General features: G+C 41.1%; 1 protein-coding gene across 3 annotated transcripts in view; it reads right to left on the reverse strand.

Annotated features, from left to right (window-relative positions):
• The window catches only part of mtss1lb (MTSS I-BAR domain containing 2b), a 63,729-nt gene extending 38,770 nt beyond the window's left edge, over nt 1-24,959 (reverse strand). For all 3 annotated transcript variants that reach the window (XM_041066164.1, XM_041066242.1, XM_041066080.1), the window contains exons 1-3: nt 24,437-24,959; nt 7,217-7,278; nt 6,658-6,731 (exon numbers count right to left, since the gene is read on the reverse strand). In XM_041066164.1, coding sequence (XP_040922098.1) covers nt 6,658-6,731; nt 7,217-7,278; nt 24,437-24,523 — 223 coding nt within the window. In that variant the 5' untranslated portion in view covers nt 24,524-24,959. The remainder of the gene's footprint in view (nt 1-6,657; nt 6,732-7,216; nt 7,279-24,436) is intronic.
• Between the last annotated feature and the right edge of the window lie 1,005 nt (nt 24,960-25,964).

Below are 25,964 nucleotides of genomic sequence, written 5' to 3' on the forward strand. Positions count from 1 at the left end.
AGAAAAAATGGAGTTGTAAACAGTTCTGCACCAAACTCAAACATTCATAAATTCTCTAATGACTTGACTCATTACTGAGCTAAATGCAATGACATCAACACACCACATTTTATAAAGTCAAACCAGATTTAAAATATTTATTATTTTCCAATAAGAACCACTAATGCACAAAATGGACTGTCTGAGGACACAGCTACATTAACCATTACTGAAGAAATGTGACTCACTGGCTTGTTTACAACCCATCTGACTGTATGACTGACCCATTGGAAAAAGACAAAGAAAAAATAATACATTTTGATTATAAGTCATGCATATGTATTAAGTTACCACAGTAGGGTACAGGTAAGGTCAGTAGCTGACTAATCCTAACCCAGTTATGCATGGTACAAAACCCCAGGTCAGCAGCTTTGTTTGCATGATGAACTGAATCAGATCAAACGTATCTTCAGCTGACCGTGAATGGCATGCTATCTGTGAAATGCAATTAAGCCATCTTGCTCAGATTTCTCCTCTCCTCTTGGCAACAACATGGCTATTTTTTCTCTGCCACCACTTCCCTCTCTTTCTCACACACTCACTCTCTCTGCCTGTTGCCTGGCAACCACGCTCGTAAATGTGATCCCACTCGTCTGTGATTGGCTGAAGCGAGAATCAGAGCGAGAAGAGGGGAAGGCACGCATGTATCACACGCACACACAACTATAAACTTAGAGATATCGTTCGATTGAGTCCCACTGCCCATTGTTTCTATTGCGTGTCAGTTCAACAGGCTGGACCATGCATGTGTGTATGTGCGTGAGTGTGGTAACAATTACTTGGCACGCTCTATACAGTGCCTACATGTTTACACACACATGCCTGTGAGCTAATATGCATGCATGTCAGAATTGCATGTGTAGGGGTAGGGGTAAGTTTGTGTGTGTGTTGGGGGGAGTGGTCTGTTTGTGTGAGCAGTGCTATTAACTAACAGGTGGTCTTTGCAGGGGGGTGCCATGCTGCTAGCTGAATAAGGGAAACCACTCTTGCTGAGTTGCGTGTGTGTGTAATATGTATGTGTTTGAGTGTGTGTAGTTGTATTAGCTTAAGTGGCCTCACATCTAAGTGTTACCTCTCTTCCTCCCACCTAGGGAGTCATCAGTGCAACCAGCATGGAGTGGCCGGCCGGGCAGCCAGTTACTTAATGAGGGAGTGTTGAATACGTTTTTATTACACCGAGTGAACACACACAACAACACAAACACATACACAGTCAGGAATCTTGTGCCACACCTCAGGGGATACGTAGCTGAAACATCTAGAGTATTTCACAATGAGGAACACAATGCAAACGTGACCCAAACAATGACATTTCAATAGTATGAAAAATGTATTGTAACAATATTCACTTTATATCGTTAACAGTTTAAAAACATCTAGCTGAAAAACAATGAAGGGATTCTTGAGTTAATCTGAGAGGCCTGTGGGGGTATGTTTTGTCAGTAAGTTTACTGACTTAGCTGATGCTCGTATCCACAGCGACAGCACAGGCCTGTCTTTGACGACTTCCTCACAATTCCTCACAACAGTCCTCTGTCCATTCTCTGTCTTTGTTGCTTGCTACACTCAGTGTTCTCTCAAGCATGGACCTCTCTGTCTTTTCAGACAGTCATCACTCCATTCCTCAGAGGTCTGGAACAGTCCTCAACTGTGGGTCCGTATATTTCACTACCATTAACTATCGTTTCTCCACACAGCGCCACTGTGCTTCAGATCTGAGTTTCTCTATTTACAGCAAATCAATGTGCTCTTCTTCTTTTTGTCAATTTTTAAAATGTGCTGTGTGCAGCAGTTTTAAACACTGACGAACTGTTGTCAAATTAAAATTCCTACCTTGGTAAAATGACTGTAAACTCATGAGACCACGGTCAGGATCGTTGGCAGCCTATATGTCACACCAGTGGTATTATTAGTGGTAGTGCTTCTCAAAATCAAGACCACATTTCCCATAAACATTCATTGCTTCCTGCCCCCTAGCTCCTTTCCTTTGGCTTCACAGAAGAAGATAAACATGTTGGGAATGGGTTTTCCAGCTTCTTTTCACCATGTGTAGTTAAGATAAACCTTAGCCCCGTTTCTTCTTGTTTAGTACGAAAACAAGCACAAAAACAGACATGGAATCATCAGCCAGAAAACTGTAAAGTGATGGAGTAGTCTCTACAAACAAAAATCATGCTTTACATCCCAAAAATGATGTTTTCATGAAATGAAAACTGGATAAATCTATCATATCCACAAAGAATTAACATGGACACATCTTAATTTTATCATTTTATTACTTTACAAGTCTAAAGAATGGAGGGGGGATTCAGCTGTGTCTATATGCCTGTGTGCATGCATGCTTATGTGTGTGTGTGTGTTAATAGGATTTATGATATTCATTATGAGGCTGGCAGTCTGGCAATAAAACTACCCCACATTCTGTACCATCAGATCATCATTGCCCACACACACACACACACACACACATAAACACATGCACAGTGGCCCTTTATTGCCGAGCCCTGTGCCAAGTGTGCATAGTGAGAGTCCTGGGATTGACCCAGGTTTCACTGCTGCTACTGCAGAGAGCGTGCAGAGATGAAATGAGAGAGGGAGAGGGAGTGACTAGATAAAGACATCATCATCATCATCTTCATTATCATCATCATCATCATCATCTTCAGTGTAGGAACAGAGACACAGGAGTTGAAGAGCAAAACAGTAAAAACAGAAAGAGTCATGAAGCACATTTTTCTAATCACATTTTCTTAATTTTAATTTTACAAACAGGTGTCTGTGAAGCTGAAGAGGATTTTCACTTTATCTATTTAAAGCTGAAATCCGTAGCTTATTTTTTGATTAAGTAGCTTATTTTTCTGGGTAGCAGCTTGTTATATTTCTTGCTGACTGTTCAAACCAGAGGCATAATACACAAAATAACCCAAAAGATTATTATAGTGATTACAACTGTTTTCAAATCTGTTTTCACAAATTAATACTTTCACCACTTGAGCAAATGACATGTGGCCCCCACTGGGAAAGATATGCTGGATATCATTGTGATCTGGGCAAAGGCACTGTTACATGACTGAGAAGGAAGAGGGTGGTGACACAGAGAGAGGCAGATTTAATCTACAATGGATGGCTAGTGGGGCACAAATTAAGCATTTTATAAATTTTTCCTTCAAAATAAAAACTGATTTTTTTTTTCAGTATCTTTGAGATATGCAGGCCTGATCTAAAAAAATGTCTAAAGGTGTTTTCAACCAGTGTGCAGTAGTCTGTGGTTCCTGGACTCTGGTTGCATCACAGGTGGATCATGTTGTCCATCACACAAAATGCTAGGGTTGATTAGCAAATTAATAAAAGGCACCAAAACTAAAGGATCTCACTCTGACTGCTGTGTTCTCCAATGGTCAAATAAACGTAACCCAAAACTAAAATGTCTCTGTTTTCGTTGTGAACGGGCCTGTTTCAAATTGATATAAATAAGATCATCTGAACAGAGAGACTAAACAGAGTCTGTGGTCTAACTCTCCATCAGAATAGCCAGTAGAGGCCAATAAACCACAGCTGCTTAAAACTACTGATGTAACAGCAGCTGAATTTGGATCCATTTTCTTTCATGCAGTTTCCAGCTTTCTAGCTGATTTTTTTAAAATCAGTTTCCAGCCAAAACAAACATGACAAGAAACATTTCAGTTTAAAGAGCCTAAAATGAAGCTTAGAATATTTGTACAACTATATTTTGAAAGGCTGGAAGAACCCATCTCCTCAAATAATCCTGTATGCATGAGTGTGTGAATATGGGCATGTTGTGTGTGCCTGTGTGTGTCTCCTCACCAATAATGAAGCAAGGATGAAGAGGATTTGCTAAACAGTGCCAAATGGTTATTAAACATGGGCAACACACACACACACACACGTTTCAGGGAAGCAGGCATGTTGCGTGTTTGTTTATGTGCTTTCATTTCACTGTGGTATTCTCTCTCTCTCTCTCTCTCTCTCTCTCTCTCTCTCTCTCTCTCTCACACACACACACACACACGCATACACAGTCAGTTCGCCCTAGGGAAATTGAAAGTTTGGGCTATGAGAGGGGAGTGGAAAGCATGTCTGAAAGTGCACTCAAATTCACCCCTCACCAGGGAATTCACAAACACTTGCACATTTCCTCCTGCTGGATTTCACCTACTTGCTAAATCTCTTCCTCTCTGTCTCCCTCTCTGTCTCTCTGTCTTTCTTTCTGTCTCCCTCTCACTCACACACATGCACACACACCATCGCAAACACAAGAAAAACTGTTTCTCTCACCCTCTGAGATACCTTCTATAATTTTCTCAGTTTGAAAAGAAAATATTTAAACATTAGGGACCCCGCAGAAAAAAAAAGGCCTGGCCAAGATTCAAGCAACAGAAAACCACTGGTCCCTCTTTTATGGGACTATTTCCCATTGGTCACCTCACACAGTGTATGATGCAGTAAACAGCTTCATTCAATATGTGTGTGTTACCATGTTAGCAAACAGAAATATGAAAATTTACATAATCCTACAGAAAAGAATTAAGGAATTATTGTAACATAAGACATTATCACTGTGTCTCCTAACTCCTCTTATTATACATCTTATGTATTATTTCATTCTTCTGGTCCATATCCTCATCTGACCCCTGGGAAAAATGTTAAAACAATGAGATAAATACTGAGCACAAACCTAACAGGCTCTCAATGACAGCATGAGAAGTACTGAACAAATAAAATTGGACCTGATGATGGTGGTAGATTAACAGTTAAGATCATTAAAGTCATTACAGTTTCTCCTGAGGGGAACATCACTGCCACTACCATGGCTAAAGAACCTGAGGGGTAACTTCCTTTCTTTACAAACAAAAAACAAAACAAAAAAAAAATCAATCATGCCATATATTTGAGTGGGAATTAGTTTGTGAAATATGTAACAACACATAGATTTGACATACTGTATTCAAGCTGATTCAATATCATTATCATTAGTGTTTATACAGTGCCTTATATATATTCCATATACTGTACAGTGATCAGGGAGCCAGTGTTTTCATTTCCAACACGTATTTTGCAGTGTTTGAGTTCACATAAAATTTGGACGGCAGAATAGAAACACAGCCTATAAAGGCTCATAGATGGGAATGTTGGTACAAGAGCAGAGCACAGGCTCATCAGTACCCTTTGGGTTTGATTCACACACATACACACACACACTGTAATAAGTGTCACATTGATATAGCGAATGGAAGGAAGACAGAGAACATCATTATTGGTGTCGTCTCCTGCCTCCATCCATTTAACAAATCTATTAGAGAACATCACACACTGTGAAAGAGCAGCAATTGTACAGCAATCTGACAAATGGACTCCAACAGGAATGACTCATCAGTATAGAAAGTACAAAGAGCCTCTGATGCAAAGTCTGCATCTTCGTGCCAACAGTGTGTGTTATATTTCTGCCTGTCTGTGTGTGTGTGGCAGTGGTGGCGGCATGAGAGCTGACAGAGCTTGGTGATTTCCTGTTTGGCTTGTAAAAGCAACATGAGTCTCTTCCTCCATCCTCCTCCATAGGAGCCCACCTGGGGCCACACACGCATTACCATCACATACTGTGTCTGGCAGCTGCACCTAATAAGTTGCAACACCCTCAGTCGTCTTCCTAGTTTCCCTCAGCGGTACCATAGTATTCAGATGGCCTTCAGTGGGCGGCGAGTGTTTGTCTGACCTTCCCAGCTCTCGGCCCACGCTCTATCAAAACTAGAGCCAAGCTTTAAGCCTACACACAGAATATCAAGTGTGTCAAGAGTGTCAGGCCAAAAAATACAAAAAATATATATATGAATACAATCCATTGAACATAATTTAATAAAGTTCAGTGAGTTCTTTTGGACAAATGCAGCTCAGGAAAAACACCATGCTGAGTTTTGCATTCAAAATATCAAAACAGTCTCAACTGGCTTTGCAAAAGATGGCTTTCCCATTCAGAAACAACCCAGGATGTGTGTGCAGCAAGTGGCTGAAAGGAAAGCATAACTATGGACATTTTCAGTATTTTGAAACTGAACAATTCACTGGAAACCAGTCAAAATACTGTTTAAGGTATGTTTGTTCGTGATAGTTGTCTTTGCACTGTCTCAGCACTGTTTTACCACGTATGCTTAAATTACAGTGAGAATCATGCTAACAATACTAACATTACACAAAATTTGTGGAGACACAGACCCACAAGGTGAAAATATATCCTGCTACAGAAATAGCTTTTATCAACCTTTCCGCAATACTTCTGTCATTTTTTTCTGTCTGTATAAACAGTGCAGTGCAACTGCTTTGAAGTTTGGGACAAAATGTACTTTTGCACTGCTGGAAGCACTTTCATCAGTCAGAGGAGAATTTAGCAGGCTGGTTGATAATATCTCAACAACGTAATAAGATTCCTAATAGTGGCCCCATGTGCAGGGAGCTTCAGAAGAGCAAAACACAACACAGTGTTGGCAAAGGGGACATGTATCAGTGCAAACAGCTAATAGTTTTGTGAGCTGCAAACTTTATTTAACACGCTCACCGATCCACACACACACACACACGCACACACACACACAGCTGTTATCCTACCTCTGGTGTTGGTAGCCATGTCAGCCACCTTCTGAAAGGCATCCAGGAAGGCCACAGCAGCCAGAACGGTGGTTCTAGAAGAAAAAAAAATGCTAATTACTTTAGATAAAATGGTATTGTGATTAAGCTTTATTTAATGAGCATCTGCTTCAGCCTGTGGTTAGTTGCACTGGTAATGTAGCACTGGTATTGTTGATTTCACTGTTGATTTGGTCAGTGAATTAGAAAGAAGCAGCTATGATGTGTTAGTATGTTGCTACATCCAGCTGATATGGGTGTTATCCATCTCTGGATAACACCCATATCAGGAGGAGGTTACCGTTATCATAGGAGATTACACCCCACCCACAGCTACAGGAAAAATCACAATAAGCGCAGAATTTACCTTTAATATTTAATTAGAAATTCAATTTTTCAAATTTAGTTGTAGCTTGTTATAAATAAATTTTAAAAAAAATCTAAAGAAGGCATATATCCCAGAATTTTGACATTTGACATTTTGACACAGACTATTTATGTATTTATTGTTAAGCTTAATATTGCTCTCAAAGGAACTTACCGGAGCTGGGAATGCAGCTTGGTGGCCTTGGCGCTGAAGTCCTCCCACACAGGATAGGAGCACTGGCAACACACAGACAACAAGACATGTTAATATCGACATTTATTATACATTAATAAACAACGTTTCTAGTACGTCCAAGCCTCGCTCCGCACTGTACAGTGGCTGTAAGGAGAGGGACCGATAATGTTATTTGTCAGCCAGCTGAATGGCACTGCTTTGAATCCCATTTTGTCAAAGTTCTGAGGTAGCTGCTTTAAGCAGATTCATGTTACACAACTTTAATGCCTGTACGTCGGCTGTTCACAAGTTTTCAAGCTCACATTACTTTGCCTCATTCTTTAACTTTCCCTCCATCACCAAGCTAAAATATGGGTCATGTGGGCACTGCTGTGTTTCTGAATTAGTATTTTTAACTATTTTGGAAATCCATTAAACTTTTAAGTAATTTTTTAAGTCAAAATGTTTAAATTTCTGTGAGTGTGTGCGTGAGTGGTTGTCTGTCTTTGTGTGTTGGCCCTGAGATTGACTGGCGACCAGTCCAGGGTGTACCCCGCCTCTCACCAGTAGTCAGCTGGGATAGGCTCCTGCTCCCCACGACCCTGACGGATCAAGCGGTATAGAAGATGAATTAATTTCTCAATAATAATAATAATTAGTAATTTAGATAACAAAACCCCCTCATTGTTTGCAAAACACTTTGTTCTGCTCCTGTACCTCTGGAGGTATATAATTTATCTGTCTACCCTTTTCAACGTTTCTCATCAACAAGATTCCCTGGTGTCTTTTCACAAAAGCAGACACACAAACACACACACACACACACACACACACACACACACACCCCTGTCCCGGTCTCTCCACCAAAAGCAGCAGCCTCCCCTCCTCTCCTCCCTATGCAGCCATCTAATCCATCTACCAAACACATACACATTCATATACAGAACACTTGACAGCTACTGGCATCAGACAGCATCAAAGAACAGCCAGGATCGCTAACACAATTCAAAGCTAAAGCTGTGTCTCTAATGGATGCTGCTCCCCCATCCTCCCACACCTCCCTTAGACTGGATGACTGCTCTATCACACATCCCCAGCCTCAGCACATATTACATTATACTTGATCCAGGTTAACCTATAACCCTGTTAAATGCTTGAAAATTGTGTGTGTGTGTGTGTGTGTGTGTGTGTGTGTGTGTGTGTGTGTGTGTGTGTGTGTGTGTGTGTGTGTGTGTGTTTGGGGGTCTACATATATTCTCCCAAGAATAGAGATGCAGAGAAAATCTGAAAAAAAAAAAGAATTCTGAAAGAAAAACAGGAAATAGTGAAAAAAATGAAGGTGAAGGAGGACAGTAGGAAGTGTGTGGACTGTGTGTGTGTGTGTGTGTGTGTGTGTGTGTGTGTGCTGGGGGGTGGGGCATCCTGTCGTGATGTCAGACTGGCACAGACAGTAAGGACTGTATACGCTTTGATCTGGCCTGTTTGATGTGGCTTAATTTGGTCTGAAATCACAGTTCTATTTCCCTTTGGTACCAAAAGCTAACCCCTCCACCATCCTCCATCCTACACACACACACACACACACACACACACACACACACACCCTGAGCCCTCCCCTTCCAGGCTGTTTGAAGTGCCCCGTGGAGCTTAAGTAGTGTGGATGGGAGATAACGTGAAGTGACGCCCTCCTCCTTGCACACACACACTCAAACATACACACATGAGCAGTGCGCCACCTCATTAGCATATTTCAGGCATTTCAATCCAGTAAAAAACCCTGGTGGCAAGTGACCAAGTGATGATTGAGTGTGTGTGTGTGTGTGATTTCTTCCTGTTCTCAACATGCAGGTCTTCCCCTAAACACACCGTGTTAGTATTTTGCTATGGGGCACCGTATTTAGCTGTGACACAGACGACTACCTGACACTTTTTTTTTAACTTAGAGGTCAAATGTTAGTAAAATATTGTCTGGCCACATCAGCTGTGCACTATAGAGAGCTGAAGTGAAAACAGAAGTTTCTGTTTCTGTTCCAGAAAAACAAAACCAGAAACAATGCATACTAAAAAAGAAAAAAAAAAAAGCAAACAAAAATAAAAACAGCAGTACAACATAACCTTGCTCTACACTATGTTGGCTCAGTCCTTTTGTCATGACAGATAAGGGCAATGGAAAAAGTCAAAGCAATGTTTATTTAATATTTCTATTTTTAGCAGTCATTAGCAAAGACCATTTCCCACAGGCCTAAATGTGTGTGTTTGTGCAGAAAGTGAAGGAAATTTTCACCTTGGTTTGTCACCATTTGTGCAGTCTGTTTATTCAACCCAAACAGCCAATGAATGTACCCGCTGTATACAGACAGAGGTGGATGCTAGCTAGCAATGTACACACCGACCATGTGTGGGAGTGTGCCTTTGTCTGTTTTTGAGTTCTAGTCAGATTTGACAGAGACTCTTCTTCTTCTGTCCGACATTTCCTCCAGTTTCTCACTTTTCATGAAGCCTCCGCACATTTTTAAGTTGCATAGAGGCATCTTTGCCTCAGTTCACGTTAAACAGGGTTATTGTATTCATTTTTTTGTGTTCAGTTATACTATTTAAAATTCATGTATTCAATTTGAAATTTCTTTGTGATATTTTTGAATGTTTTTCAACACTCAGACTTTTTTTGCCAGGGAGCTAGATTACCATGGTTATCACGCACTGTCGTCCTTCATTGGCCAGTCAAGTGGCAAGTTAACAGACCGCACAGGGAGAGGTGGACTGCCGACATGTTCCCTTGGAGAGATTACAGCTAGACTGATAGGGGGAGAATATTAGAAGAGAGTATGTGTGGATATCAGTGATAGGGAAGTAACAGTTACGGTGACATGTTACACAAACTGCTGTAAAACTTGTGGCTGGTAGCTGTAGTTCTAAAAAATCGCCTTGATGAGATGATCCTTTAAAGACATCTGTGGTGGAAATGGAGGAAACTGAATTATTTTAGAAAAAGAGAGGATGTTTATCCAAAGTCAAAGATCTGCTGTTTGAATTCTTCTGAAATCAGTCTCAGTCTGCGAGCTCCATGCTCCACAAACATGTCTGCGAGTGTGTTTGTCTCAACCAGAGATCTCAAAGACCACGACCATAACCACTGCTCTCATATGATTGCAGGACTTGAAAACATCACGATGGCCGAGGGGCAAATACATCAGCGTGTGAGACACACAGAGCAGGAGACAGTGACTGTGTGAAAAAGCTTTTGGATTGTATACTATTACATCACCACTTCCTGTGTCACAGAAAAACTCAGCAGAGCATGCATGATTACCTCCTATACACATACACACACGCACACACACATGCACGCTCACATACATGAACAGATATTCACACACGGATGCTACTCAGTTCATCCCAGTGTAAACATATCAAAACTAAAAATATATCTTAGCTTCCTTCCCTCCATGCTTTTCCAAATGATTTTAAAGACTATGGTTGATCTCAGGCTATAAACACATCAGATTCTGTCGTGGCAAGGCTCAATTATTCCATCACAGTGTTTTTGAATTGTTTGTGGGTTAAAATGAGGGGGATTTTCAGCTTTATATTTTATACCTTGATACTTCTCCTTTCCTTCCTCCTTCATACCCTCCCTTCCTTCCTCTTTCCTTTATAGCTGCCTCCGTCAGGATAAAGCCACACTGAGTGTAGAAAACTGTAGAGCTGCCACCTCCATTTCAATTTCTATGTAGAATGGCAAATTGCTTTTAAGTGGCATAACAGGCAAATCAAATTAGACCAAAATTGGTCTGAAAACCACAGACTGATAACCAACCACACCTGAGATCTGGACTGTTTCTAAAATAAATAAAGTCAAACTGCTACATATGGCTTCTATTTTACTCGTGACTCTAACACTTCAGCCACCATAGGGGACGTCAGCAAACTGCTTTTGGGCTGACAGGATGATGGATCCACCCACAAGATGCTGGAGGCGCTGGCAGCATTGTCACTTTTGGGCTGGCTGTAACTTTAGTCCTAACCCCAGAAACTGTTAAATACTCCTCCTCTCTCCTCAATTCTCCCCCCTTCCAGTTACAGTCTGTGAAGGGCTTTTTTGATTGACTCTTCTTTTACCCTCCTTATACTCCTTTTCTTTCTCCCTGCTCCTCTCCACCCTTAGTAGTATTAAATGAAAAGGTTTATGAGCTGATTAACTGTTTAGCCTTGGTTTTCACTTCCATTGTTAACAGACTCATGGCATAATGACTACATCTCTCAGCAGGGAGTGCCGCATATTGTAACTTTCTTTTTGTTTCTTTTCTTTGGTGTGTTACCTTCATTGGAAAACTGATGGTAAAGAGAACCATATTTTGCTTACATGTGCAAATGAATGGATAGTTTTAGTGTCATTGTTCCCTGGATATACTACAGGTACCATCCTCAGTGGGACATTCCAAGACTTAATAATGAATTAATGGTGTTAAACCAAAAAAAGGTTTGGTTAGTGGTGGTGATTGAGTTAGCCGAGTCAGCTGGAGAGACAGTGGACCAATCAGAGCTTAGCAGCAAGGATTAAGAATGAATTGTCGTAGACAGAAACCTAGCTACTTAGTGAAAAATGTGACAGACAGCAGTTTCTGTTTGCACTGTCACCAGGGATGTATTGACAACGATCACCTGCTTTACTGTTAATAAGAGGAAAACATGTAAACATGATGATTATGACATTGGTGGAGACTTATCTACAATCATTACATGTATGACTCTTGTGTTTTCTGATCTGACAGAGTTGTGACTGAGTAATCCAGGTGCAGTTTCTGATGCACGTTGCATCAGTCAGGTTCAGATTGATTCTTTTTATGTGTGTATAAAAATAGAAAGTAGGTAAACTGGGTTTTACCCTCCACTTGATCCCAATTTTAAATCCAACATTGTACAGGGACCCTTGTATATTCCTCTGTTCTCTGATAATAATCCCTCATCCCTGGAATGCCCTGCAATATATTGACTATTTTCTTTCCCCTTTTCCCTTTACATTCGTTCTCCCAGTAATCCTCCATTTCATCTGGTCCTGACTCTGGACTCTGGGGTTCAGTCAACAGTCCTCTGGCCTAGTTCTCACAGCACCACCAGTCCACCCAGTCTGCCCAGCACTCTATTGAGAGCTCCACTCCACCACTCACTACAGTGGATGAGAAGCTTACTGTCTCCTCTCGCTCTTTTGTTCCCTTTGTTTCCCCCACAGCAAGACAGAAAAACAGAGGAAATCCAGCAAGAGCGACAGAGGGAGAGAGAGAACGGGTGGAGGCAGGCATAGAGGGATGTAAGGATTATCCTGATTTTTTGTTGTATAATCGAGCCAATTCACACATTAAAAGAGCAATGCAAGAACCAAACAAAAGAGGCTAATTTCACAGTGCTTCATATGCATAATCGACTGGATGGGAGTTTTCAAAAAGACGATAAAACTCATTTTTATCAATGTTGAGGATGGATGTATAACCTATAGAGGAAAATGCTACATAACATCTGTCTTCTCTTGTCCCAGAAAGAATGGTGGGTTTCTTTTGTCTGCTCTGCAGTCAGCTGGACTGTTGCAGTGATTCACATTCACTTACAAAGGTAGACATTAATGTCCTGCTTTAAAGTACTGAAAAGGATTGAATGTGGACATGTGTTCGGAGATGGATAAGTTCAGCTGGGCCTGTAAAGAACATCCTGATAACCCTAAATCTGATCTTTTCCAGTTTAGTCTTGTCTAAATAATTACTACACAGAGGGCAATCGGACCATGCTAATTTGCTGTCATGCATAAAGCATCATTCCTGTCACTTTAAAATCAAATTTACTTCTTGACTCTGCAAATATCTCCTTATAATCTAGAATAAAATGGCTGTTTTAGTCTCACAGTTTTATCATCTGGATCATGAGCAAAATGCCCTCAGTCATTCCTCAGCCTTCAGCCTTTCTGTTGACAAAACTCATCAAAATGCATTCAGATGTTTGTTATGATACTCTGTTGAAAGAGACTTGCTATGAGAGCATTAGCTGGTCTTTTAATTTAATTCATTTGAAAAGTCTTTATCATATTTTCTTTACAATATCATTACATTTTTTCTGACATGTCAGGGTTTCCTGAGGATTTCTGCAGGAGGCGTCCTGCCATAGCTCAAATAAGGAGAGCCTCTGCTCATATCAGAGGAACTTATTCAACTTTTATGAAATATAATATTAATAAGGTAAAATGAGCAGTGACCCTGCATCACACAGCAAAGGCTTACTGAGTGAGGTGATTGGTAAAACTGTCATCTAGTAACTACATTCATAACAAAATGAGATGAGTCAGGATTTGTCCGATTCAGCTCAGGACATGCCTGTCTGACATCACTGTGTGTCGCAGTGATTATTTAGAGGAGAGTGCACAAGTAGCATAAAATTATAGCTTTAATAAAACCTCTTCTGGAGGAGGTTTGGTTGGATGGTGGGCATAGAAAGCATGTGACTTTGTGAGAAATTGTTTTGGTGAAACAACAAGATTGAAGCACCTTCTCTCATGACCACTATACTGTAGCTCATAAAGCTGGCCATAGCCACTCTTTAATATTTGGCATTTTCTGTTTGAAAAACATCTCTGTTTTTTTCCCTGTTAAGTTGTTTTGTCCTTTGTTTTGTTTTTTCATAAATGTTTATTAATTTGTTATGTTTTTAACAAAGATGGTCTGTGGGGAAACAGTCAAACCTAGTTTTTCTGACTATGACCACAGTCTTTCCCTAACCTTGCAAAAGTACTGTTACTCTCCTAAACTGAAGCAATAGCGGCGGTATTTTTTTTTAAAGCTCATATTTATCATTTTTGTAATTGTCATTACATTTCATGGTTTCACTTAAGGACTTGCCAAACAGCAGGTGGACTAACAAGGGAGAAATTGTACCTTAAACTTATTTGATATCAGCTTTAAAACTGTTGAGTACACCTGTATTTCTCTTGTTTAAAAAAGCATCAGGCAGTAGGAAGATAAGTGGAGTCATGATTTCCTCCGCCATGCTGAGTAAATCTCCTCTCCCGGCACATAGGCTGGCACTTTGTTTCAAAGGATGAGGGATTAGCATGCAGATGAGAAGACAGAGGCTGCCTTGCTGCATAATTGATGAAGTGCAGCAGCTAATTCCAATCTAAACACTGTGATGAGGGGAAAGAGGAAACCATCTGTGTGTTGTTGTGTCTCGGCACTGCAAGGCCAGAGATTCATATCATAGACACCCTATCAGTGAAACATCTGCACAGTCGGGTGTCTGAATCATGTATTGGTTAAGACAATACTCCTAAGGGGGGGTGACCTGATAGCTGAATGGTTAGGGTGGTGCGACTGTTGGCCATCTGGACTATTTGCTGCATGTCATTCCCCTGCTCTCCTTCCCATCTATCTGTACTGCCCAAAAAAAAAAGTTAAAAAATGCTCTTGAATCTCATGTAATGTGCCAAACTGGGGCAGCCATGAATGTACACACAGTCAGCTGCGGCATCACATTCTGCTCTCAGCAGGAATGAAAGAGGAGAGATGAGGAGGAAAGACAGACACTAGAATTAGTTTCAAACAGCTGTAAGGATCCATAACTGTCTAAATGGCAGGATGATTTTCTCTCCACTAACACAGTCAACATAAAATAATGACAAACAGTCATTTGAAAGTCATGTAACAACAACACAATGTGCTAAAGTTCCTGGAGTCTGACCTATCCAAACTAATCTGTGAAAGAATACTCCAGCAATTTAACATTGCACTTCCACTTCCAAATTTGGGACTTGAAAAAAGTAGTGGTCAAAGTCAAAGCAACAGAGGCTGTGATAATCTCATTTTGCTCCCTCGTATGTAGCAAACTCCAAAAACACTGGATTGTGCATTTCCCGTAATGTCTTCATGTCTCCTGTTTGTAACACAGACTTTCTATTAAAATGTTGAGGTCTAACCTGTCCATGTCCAACCTGAGATGACCATGATGGCATCCTTAGGTTTATTTTCTCAGAGTAGTGCTAACCATAACAAGTGAACTGATTCTGATGTGTTCCCCTTTCAGTTCTGCATAGCTTTCAGGCCAAATCAGTGTTACACACATAACATAAACAATCAGGCATGAACCACAAAATGCATAGAGAGATTTACACACAGGAAAGACAGCACACTGATAAAAGACAAGACCAAGGTGGGGCCATCTACATTATCTTTCATTGGATGGTATATTCACAAGCAGCCATCAATCATCCAGGCTCTTATAGCTATGAAGATGCCATTTAGCTTCTTTCCTCTCCTCCTCTCATTTGCTGGGCTGAAAGTTATTACTATCTGCACTGCTCCAATCGTATGAAATGCCCGCTGGAGGTGTGACCGTCAGACCACTTAGTGTAAGTGACAGCAACTGTTACTATGACCCTCAGCACTTAGAGAGATATCTGTGCAGAGGCTGATCCTGATGAAACCCAAACAGATTAGACTAATGAGATGTGTCCTAAAAACCCAAGACTGCGAGCAGATGTGGTTTAAGATAAATACTTAGTTATTAACAAATGTTAACTGCAGCATTATCTGAGCCTAATTTAATACTAGCTGTGGCTTTATTAAGGTTGCTGTTGACCTTAAACCTGCACTTTTTAATATATTACTAATGGATCAAATGACTGTGTGCAATGTGACTCAAACTTACTCAGTTGTTCCCCTCACTTCTATGCAGCATTTTAGCACCTTTCAGCTCATTGTTTTGGTTTCACAGTCTGCAACTTGTGTTTTGGTTGTCTCACCTCCCCTAATCAACATTTAGCTGCTAGGTGGAGATCAAAACGGAGCTAAAAGGAGTGTGAATATTTGGCTTATGTATATTATACGAACATGTCCGCAACTTTGAATGAATGCTACTGTTGCTTCATGTCTCCTGAATGAGTAACAACTGTAGAACATGGTGTAAGATGAACTTAGTGTTGCATAACAACACCATAATGTGATCATTTTCTGTCCTTGGCCACCGTGCAATGCATTACAACATGTTCTAATGTAAAGCTATTTAAACACATGACAAGAAGGAAAGCGGGCCTCCACAGCACTGCAGCATGCAGTTGGATGCAGAGGCTGTCGGACTGACAGACAGGAGGAAGTTTCTTTGTGGTTGAGGGCAGACGCTGCATTGAAATTTTTCTACTCTAAATTTCTCTGCAGCTGTACCAGTCTACTAAATCCTGCAGCTTCTATTATGAATGAGGAAACGAGCAGTAATTTTCATAAACTAATAAATGAGCTTGGGCTCAATATAAAGTCTGACACCACAATCGTGCAAGCCCACACACACAATCACATACAGAGTTAAATCCAACACAAACACATCTTTCTAAAATGAACATGTGCTATTTAGAGCATGAAGAGAACTTACTTTTCTTTCAGTAGTTTCTTTTTGAAATGAACAAGAGAATATTGATTTGCCACATTCATTGTTATTCTCTGTCTCTGGCCTGTTCATAATGATCAGTGTGTTTTACAGTGAACAGCTGAGTGTGATGAGAAGGCTTTGACAGGCCTGACAAAGGGTTCAGTGAGAGAGGCTGTCTTGGCGGGCTCCCAGCAGCCTCCACGACCAGTCCCCTCCATTCATCTCTACTGGCCCTAACAAGCCCCAGGGCCCTAACGACCTCAGAGCTAACAAGCTCTAACGAGGGAGATGCTCCTTTACGTGTCCTCTGATTCTGTTGGCACGTTAGCACCTTTATCTGATGAACTGAAGGTAATGTTTTTATATGGCTGTTTTTGGAACGAAAAAGTTTCAAGGTCAAAATCATCATCACAACCTGCCCTTAACTCATTTCTTCCTCTGTGACGTTAATATGCCAAAGAAATTCAAGATAAGGATGTTTTAAGGAATATAAGCCCAGCATTATTAGTAGTGAAATGAGTGAAATTAGTACTGAAAATGACACTGACTGAAAATAATTTAGTTCAAATTATGTTGCCGCAATAACTGTATTCGCAAAGGGAGGGTGAAGTAAATTCATGCCGAGTTTTTGCAGTATTCCATTTTGGTTTAAAACACTATCATAGAGAAAGCTATCATATAAGCTGTAATGCACCACCCTGTTTATATAACCCCACTTTGCCAGAGTGGCTAGTTGTTGTATTTTATTGGGTAGATATCAAGTTATTGGTTAGCTGACCAGCCACAGAATCTTGCGAACTTGCCATTTAAGAAGTCACTTCATCGCCAAGTTTCTGCCATCAGTCATTTTGTTAGATGGAATCAAGCCTTCATGGACATACAGCACTCAGAGAGCTGTCCCTGTCTTTTTCCTCCCTGTTGCTACTGACACGCATCCTGGCCTCTGTTTTTAACAACAGCGCTGCGGTGGGAAGTCCTCTGGACCACACAGACACAAACACACCACAGATTGGACTAATGATACGCTTCTACAGAGCATCTTCAGTTCTGCAGCATGGCCCAGAGTCATAGGACATTGTCACAGGCTTTTAAAGGGATGGACAACAAAGGACAGTCTCTGTGAGGATACTAACCAGTTTACTTCCAGTTCTCCTGGTTTGCTCATTTTGTTGTTTTTCCAGTTTACTATTTTAATGAGGTGGCAGACAAGCCTCAGACCAGTGTCCACTGAACTACCTCAACTCCCTGTTCAGCAATTCAACATTATTGAAATCAGTTCATAAATAAAAGGCTTTCACTGTATTATACAGTGTGTATTGAGTCTCATGTTGTTTTGTAAATTAAACATCATTGTAAATGAGTTCATCTTTCCAACAGTCAAACAACAAATGCAAACTCCAGAGTCAACCAATGACAACCAAACCTGGAGTTTGTCAGGAATCTGAGAGGATGAGGCAAAACATTTTCTCAAATGAAACCAAATGTGACCTTTATGGCCTGAATACCAGGGACTGTAGTAAAACAGGTGCTACTCAGCATCTGGTGATTCTGCATGGTGATAACATGGTGGAGGTGTTTTGCAGCAACAAGGAAAACAAGAGAGATCCTGAAATGGCATTACCATGCAGAGGAGAAATGGTTAGTTATGGCCAAATTAAGTTAACTAAGTTAATCAAGTCAAAAATAATAATGAAATTTCAATTATAATTATAATAAAAATAATATTAGTTGTAGCACTAATGCAATGACACTGCTATCCTGGCTGACAGGGTTTGAGAGGATCTACAAGGGAGAGCAGGTAAATCTGCTCAATCACAGGTGTGCTCTGACAGAGGCAGCACCTGAACTGTAGATTATACTTTCTGTGTCTGCAGAACTATTTGCACTTTGCACCAAAATGCTGACTGTACATGTGTCAAAATACAATATTTGGCTTTAAAGATACAGGGGTTCTGTCATATATACAGAACCACGTACACATCCATGTCCATGGGTTTGTGGTGTGTGTGTGTGTGTGTGTGTGTGTGTGTGTGTGTGTGTGTGTGTGTGTGTGTGTGTGTGTGTGTGTGTGTGTGTGGTTTTTTTTTTGTTTTTGTTTTTTTTTCAATAGACATCTTCTCTTTTATCACAGTCACAGTGGAAATATATGGGAACACCAGCTCACATGTATATGTGAGGTTGTGTATTATTTGGTAGGTCCCACACACTGTGGTGTGGAACATGTTCATGGCCAGAGAATTCAAGCTGGCCAGTACTAGATCTCTCTCTGAGGAGGCATCTCTGCATGACTGAAGAAAAAACTACTACTTCAAAGAAAAACAAGGCCTCAATTTATGTCTAATGTTTGCTCATGGGATTATTAAAATGCTTATATTCCATAGTTTTATGGCCTGCTATGAATCAATCAGTGAAAAGCATTCATAACAACATAAAAGTGTGGAACCCTCTCTGTCTGTTTCCTGAAAGCCAAGAGCTTTTCTGAAAACGCAGACAGTGTTCTGAAAATGTCTGAAATAACGATAGCAGCTAATGATGGTTATTTTCATGGTTAACTAGTCAGTCAATTATTCACTGATTAATCAATCAGTGTATAAAATATCAAATGCACACAAGTTTCCCCAATAATACAATAAAATACAGCAAATGTATGCAGGAAAATATATGCTGTATATATGGAAGCATAGGCACATTTTCTATGGTAGAGGCATTGTGCACAAGCTTGTATACGTGTTTTCTAAAAACTGTTTAATGCAGTGGCAGCTCAGCTCAGTGTAACTACTAATACATATAAATATATAGATCAATATGTGTAATATAACACATGTGTTTTGAGCAGGGCATTGTTGTTCTTTGCTGGACAAACTATGTAATGGTGACACTGTTCACACATTTCTGTACCACAAATACACTGATCCAAATACATCTGCAATCAGCTAATGTCAGCTGATATTTTGGCCTGGTTGATGTCTTATGTCTTTGCATTTAAATACAATTATAAACGGTAAATCGCTATCTTGCCATGTATAAATGTGCATACATGTATATTTTATTAGTATTCTAACTTACTGTGACATCTATGAGCAAATGCAGCAAATTCTCACATCAGAGAGGGTCCAAAAAGCAAATGTAAATAAATCATTCTTAAAAAAGAAAGTGCTCATGAGCTCCGTGTCAAACAAATGCACCAGTTCTTTTCTAATCCACTTCTATTTGTGTTTTGTTGCAAAAATGTATTAAAGGGAAATGAAAACATGAAAGATAACAGTGATGCTGGAGTTTATATTTTAACACTTGAGACATTGTATATTTTATGTGAATCTATTTCCTGCTTTGACGACATGTACTAACCACAGGTTTTTTCAAAGCACCTATTGATATTTCACACAGTGAATTAGGTCTAAGCATAAATCAAATGTAAATGGTCTACCTACAGCAAAGGCCTTTCAAATGATTTCTCTCCTATTCCTTAAGGAAGCAGGGAACCATATTCTTCTTTATTCCATCCTCCTGCTGCTGTCAACAAAATATTACCAGTATCCACTGGTCCGTAGCCAGCTGACCGTGAACATGACCTCTGCGTCTCATCATATTACCCCTCTGTGACCTGTATGTGTGTGTGCTGGTGTGTGTGCGCACTTCACTAGGGAGTTGCGAGACATTGCCTCCAGGGCTGCACATTGGCAGACAACTACATAATGCCACACACACACACACACACACAGACGCACACAAACACAATGTACCATATGAACACGTGTAACACTTTTATAATTATATTTCAGATGCCAAACTTCCTCACTTTCAAACACAGTGTGAAACAGTGGAGATGAGCACCAAACCGCAAGACCAATTTCTCTGTGACTGATTTTTTGTTATCATCAGCTTCTTTGCAGCCCCTGCTGTGCACTATTATTAATTTAAGATTATCAGGCCTAGGCAACACAAAAGAGACCATTGCCAGCTTGCATATATCATCCACACACTGATGACACACAGAGCAGACACACAAGGAGTGACTGGTTGCCTTGGGCAGAGGATCTGCTGAGGAAAGAAAGAGGAAGGGAGGACCTAAGGAGGAGCAGGATGAGGAAGAGGAAGGTGATAGGGAAAGAGGAAGAAAAAGTGCTTTCTAAACAGTGTGGAGCCGATCAGCTGCCGTTGGCACACAACAGCATTTAACTTGGCTATTGTTGTGAACTCATGAGCATCTATGACACCTTATAGCACCAAGCAGCTACCAGCAAAGCTGAATGTGTATAATAGAGGAAAATATAGGATGGCCAGATGACATTATGATTACAGAAGCTGCCCACAAACTAAGGGAACTAAAGCCAAAACTTCTACAATCGTTTACTTACAAATGCTTTTTGCACTAGCTGATCCTGCATCCCATGTACAGGGTAAAAGCAGTCTTGATTTTAGAGTGTATTGATAATTCCTACTGAAACTTGTAAAGACAACTGTCTAGAAGAAGGTGTCTGAAAGTTTAGGTTTTCAGATTTTGTAAAAAAAAAAAAAAAAAAACAGTTGTAATGGCACTTTAGAGTGGCACTATGACATTAGTAGCTAAGATAAAGATAACTGTTAAGCTTCTTCAGATGTACCATGTTGTGTTTCGAGGGGGTTCCACAACAATGTTCTTAACTTTCCATTCACGAGATGAGTGGACTTGTTTTAGTTTCAAACTAACTGTGACCAACCGGAAGTGCAAGTAAAATTCTTGCATCCACTTATTAACCAAGCTTTCATAACCAGCCCGCTTCTAAGAGCCAGCAGAGAAAAACTATTAATCCATTTGTTTCTTCTGGCAAATGGCTTCTTCTTTGGTGAGCTATAAACACTGATTAAAGCCACATTATTTCCTGTTGAGTCGAAGTGAGTTTCAGGGCTGATGACTCAATGATTCTCATCCACTCACTGACATTCATTCATCACCTCCTTGGGGATTCGGGAATTCATCCATTCGAGACTGTAGCAATGGTGTTTTTTGGGCCAGGTTGTAGTGACCCATATATTTCAGAGTGAGCTGGATAACATAAACAGGAGAACCATTAGAAGCCGAATGAATAATAGATGAAAAGAGAGACGGTGTAAGAGAGGGGCAGGCAGGGAGAAGTCTTTAAAGTGGTATTCTCTGATCACTGATTACTCAGTTTTATTCTGTACTGTGTGAGTTTGTGTGTGACCATCGGTAACCAAGAGGACAGGAGAAGTATGACAGAGATAAAGACTACAAATGTTTATAACAAAGTGTGACCTCACTCTGGAGGCTTCGCTCATATTGTTCCTGATGTTTTTGCTTGTGAAGTGTATTAAAATCAACAGAACTCTTTCGAGGAGGCCTAGCCAAGGCAGTGCTTACAGCCAGCTGTGGGAAAGTCAAAGAGTGAGCTGAAACCACAGCTCCTTTAAACTACAATTGGACACCATGTTACTCTGTAGCCCAGGGGGCCAATACAACTGTGTCTAATTGTACCTGTCAAAAACCCTGCTACTGCTAAGAACAGACCACTGATGCAGGTTATGGGGTCATTTGACAAGAAGCAACTCAGATGTAATCAACTGTACCCAAAGAAAAAAAAACACTGTAACGCATTTAGAAAAACTAGCTGATTTGATCCTGACACCTCGCAGTACTGCATCACCTCTGTGTACTTTATCACCACATCCTGAACTCTGCTGAGGAGCAGTTCAGATGCTGTGTCATAGGTGCTGATGTTGCTATGCAACCAGCCCGAATGGTTTTCAGAGGGATGAGCATTTTCAACAAGTCTGTTATCATCTCAAAATGGTTGTGTTTGGCAGAATAGTGATTTTCCATTAGCACTAAACCCTTGAAACTGCCTTGATTTATGATCTGCATGGTGGGTGCATCCCATTATACAGCTCTCTGAGGAATCTCCTCCATGTTTACCAAATGCAAATGAATGGACCGTGGGCTCTCATGAATTATGGGAAATGTAGGATCTAGTGGTTTTAGAGCTTTACCCACACTAAGATGTTTCTGCATCTGCTGCTTCAACCTTTACCATTCTTTTAAAACAATCTGCCATAATGAGTCCCTCAACATTATGAAGGCAGCACAGTAAATCCCTGGACTGTTCCTTTAAATGGCCCACAATGCTCCAGTCAGTGTTAATTCCCTTTTAGGTATTTTTTGTAATGTGAAATGCTGTATTATACTCTATTAAATCAGTCAATTTATAATATATTTCTATATTCTCCATTATATTCACTATTGGAAATAGTCTTTGTTCTGTTTATCATCATGTGCTGAATTAGTATCCAGGATCATACTGGACACCCCGTGTCCCTTTCTCCCGCTCCCACATGGTCCCACATGTAACAACAGAATCAGAATCAAACAGCCAATCATTTCTGCTTATTACACAATAGGAGTGTGGCACTGACTGAGACCTCTACTGTTGGGGTCACACAAATGGCAAAAGAAAAAAATAATAAATTAAATGATTTTTTTTTTTTAATCCTTTTTTTTTACAGACATTCAGATATTGCTTCTCGTGTTGCAGCAGTATCCACATTAATGATATGGGGATGCACAAACAACAGTATTTGAAACTGGGGAGACAAAGAAAGAGGGGTGACATGGGATGATAGACAAGCAGTCAGGGCTCCATGGGCGTCTGACAGGCAGACATACAGGCAGAGATTGTATCATCAACCATTTGATGGACGCTTTCATCCAAAGCATCTTACAGCAGCGGGGGTGCCTACGGTGCATTTAGCATGGGTGGGTACTGAACCACTATGCAGCCTGGCAGTAGCCGCTGTTAGTGCCATGCTGGAGCCAAGCTGCAGAATCACAGACAGACAGACCGATCATACGGGCAGGCAGACAGACAGGCGGGTAGGGGGAACAGACAGACAGGCAGGCAGAAAGGCAAAGATGCGGGGAGGTTGGGTTTCTGACGGCTGCGCGGGTTCTCACGCCTTCATGTTTTCCTGCCAGATCAGCCTGACAGAAAATCAATGACGCTGCACTCTCATGGAGACGCACAGTAACCACGGAAAAAGGCGAGAAGCATACAGCGAAGCTGAATGTGCAGCAGTCGTGTCTGCAGGCTTGTCTCCTCTCACACAGCGGCAGACTTCAGCTTGGGAACAAACTAAGACGATGGAGATGATGATGAAGCATCTCGAGCTATTATCCACCCAGGTCCACACGTATAGGCTATGTACCGGAATGTGCCAACGTTACTATCGCCTAACCGACGGATGGGTCCACTAATCTGATTCGATCTTTAGAGGCCTCTCTAAAATCTTAGTTGGCCCCATAGAAACATCGAGATGAATGGAGTTCCTGGCTTATTTAGGCACCAACCACTTACACCGGGCTTTAATATGTGCCCTAGCGCTCTAATACAGGCTATTACGTCTCCCACACAACCCAAATTATGTACGCAACATCGCAAAATGTATCAGTTGCGTTGATAAACCTAAGAGAAAACAGCAACCTGAGTGTTTTGTGAGTGAGCTGGTCCTGTTTTGGTGCATGTACGTTTACATGCGCAGCCAATATTCTGAGGATGAAGGAGGTGGGGGTTCGCACCAACAACCCATCGTGCCGCTGCATCACTGTCAGTAAAACGGTGCCATCACTCCATCTTAATGTTAAATACAACCACAATCAGCATCAGCTTATTCTGTGCCCACACATTTTATTAAACGTGTGCTTGAGACCTAGACACCAGCTCCGTTATGATTAGTCTGTATGATTGTTCTCCGGGAGGGGGCACATGTGTTTATTAACCATGATCACGGAACTGGCTGAAACATTAAAAAAAGAGGACTTGTATTTACCTTCATGTCGTTGACAATCGCCTGGAATAGACCCCCGAGGGCCCCGCATTCCTTCTCCACGGTCTCCATGTTTGCCAAATCCACCATTCACCGGAATTTGCAGAAGCGCGCACCAACTGCGCGCTACCAACACCCAGCAGGGAAAAAAATGCAAAAATGTATTTCCACAAAATCACGACCGGGCTCTCCGGTTTCTCCTTCAAACCGGGAGACCAGGCAGCAACGGGGGGATGCAGGGAGAACAGGAGGAGGAGGAGGGGGTGAGAAAAAAGAATGATGCCGAAACAAACGGCTTGCGCTGCGGTCTCTTCCAAGCGAAGGGAAGATGGGTTGTGAGAGGGGAAAGATGGTCTCTCTCCCTCTCTCTCTCTCTTGCTTTCTCTCTCTCTCTCCCTGACTCTGGGTCAGTCAGGCGGTGAGACGTTCAGAAGGTATCGGAACGACCATGCTCACCTTGGCGCAGCAAGCGCTACGCGGAGTCGGTGGGGACGCATGTGAAAGCTGCGGAGAATCGGAGCGATGGATCACAGTGTGTGCGTGTATGCGCGCGTGTGTGTGTATGTCAGGGTCTGTGCGTTCGTGCATGCATGTGCGCGTAGGTAAAGGCAGGCTGTGATTGGTGCAGAGGCGGTGGGCTCAGCGGTGCGAGGAGAGCAGCCAGTAATACGATCCATGCAACTGCAAGGGAGTGGAAAAAAAAGGAGGCTGGACATTTCTGGACGGCTTGTCACATGGCCACACGCACGCGGAGACACACGCGCACACCGTAGACCACCAGACGAAAATCAGCAGGGGGTAAATGTCAAATAGATTTAGCTACCAGAGGCGTGAATGCAAGAGCGAAGGAATGTGTCCTGATGATCCTGATTAATCACTTATTTAAAAATATTACTTTCATAACCCTTCAGTGACCTGTAAGCACTGTTATTTGATGTGCTATTGATCCTTCTTAAAAATATCACGGTATTGATTTCATATGAGACACATCTATATGGACAATGAGTCCGGGAAGATTCATCTGTATGATCTATATGTAAGCTGGGATGCAACTGAGGAGAAATTTATCTCTGCAGAACATCACAGAGCTAATTCTATACGGAGCTGGTTTTATTAATTAACTCCTGAAAATGAAAAGCTCCTAACTTACATGTGTGTTAACTGGCCCAGTCTATCCTCAGCCACAGGAGGACATATTTCTCTGAGATCAGTTCATGTCTATTAAATATGGGCAAATAGTGTCTTCAGAGTATTTAAGTTTTATTTTTGATGCACATATACATGTTGGTGTGACACAGTGATCTGCAGTTTGTCACAGTATGTGACCTTCTTTTCACAGTCCTACTGCCTCATCTACAACAGTCTGATGTTAAACTGCTCTGTTACTAAACTTGTGATGTACCAGACTTAAAAACAAGTAGAATGTGAACGCCTTGCATTTCATGGCAAGTACATATTTTAAAGTATGTGGTGCATGTTTTATAAATGTGTTGCATGACAATCATATCTGTCTCTTTCTTTTAGTGCAGTT

This window comes from Toxotes jaculatrix, chromosome 1 (genome assembly GCF_017976425.1).
Source record: "Toxotes jaculatrix isolate fToxJac2 chromosome 1, fToxJac2.pri, whole genome shotgun sequence".
In the NCBI taxonomy this organism is placed as follows: Eukaryota; Metazoa; Chordata; class Actinopteri; family Toxotidae; genus Toxotes; species Toxotes jaculatrix.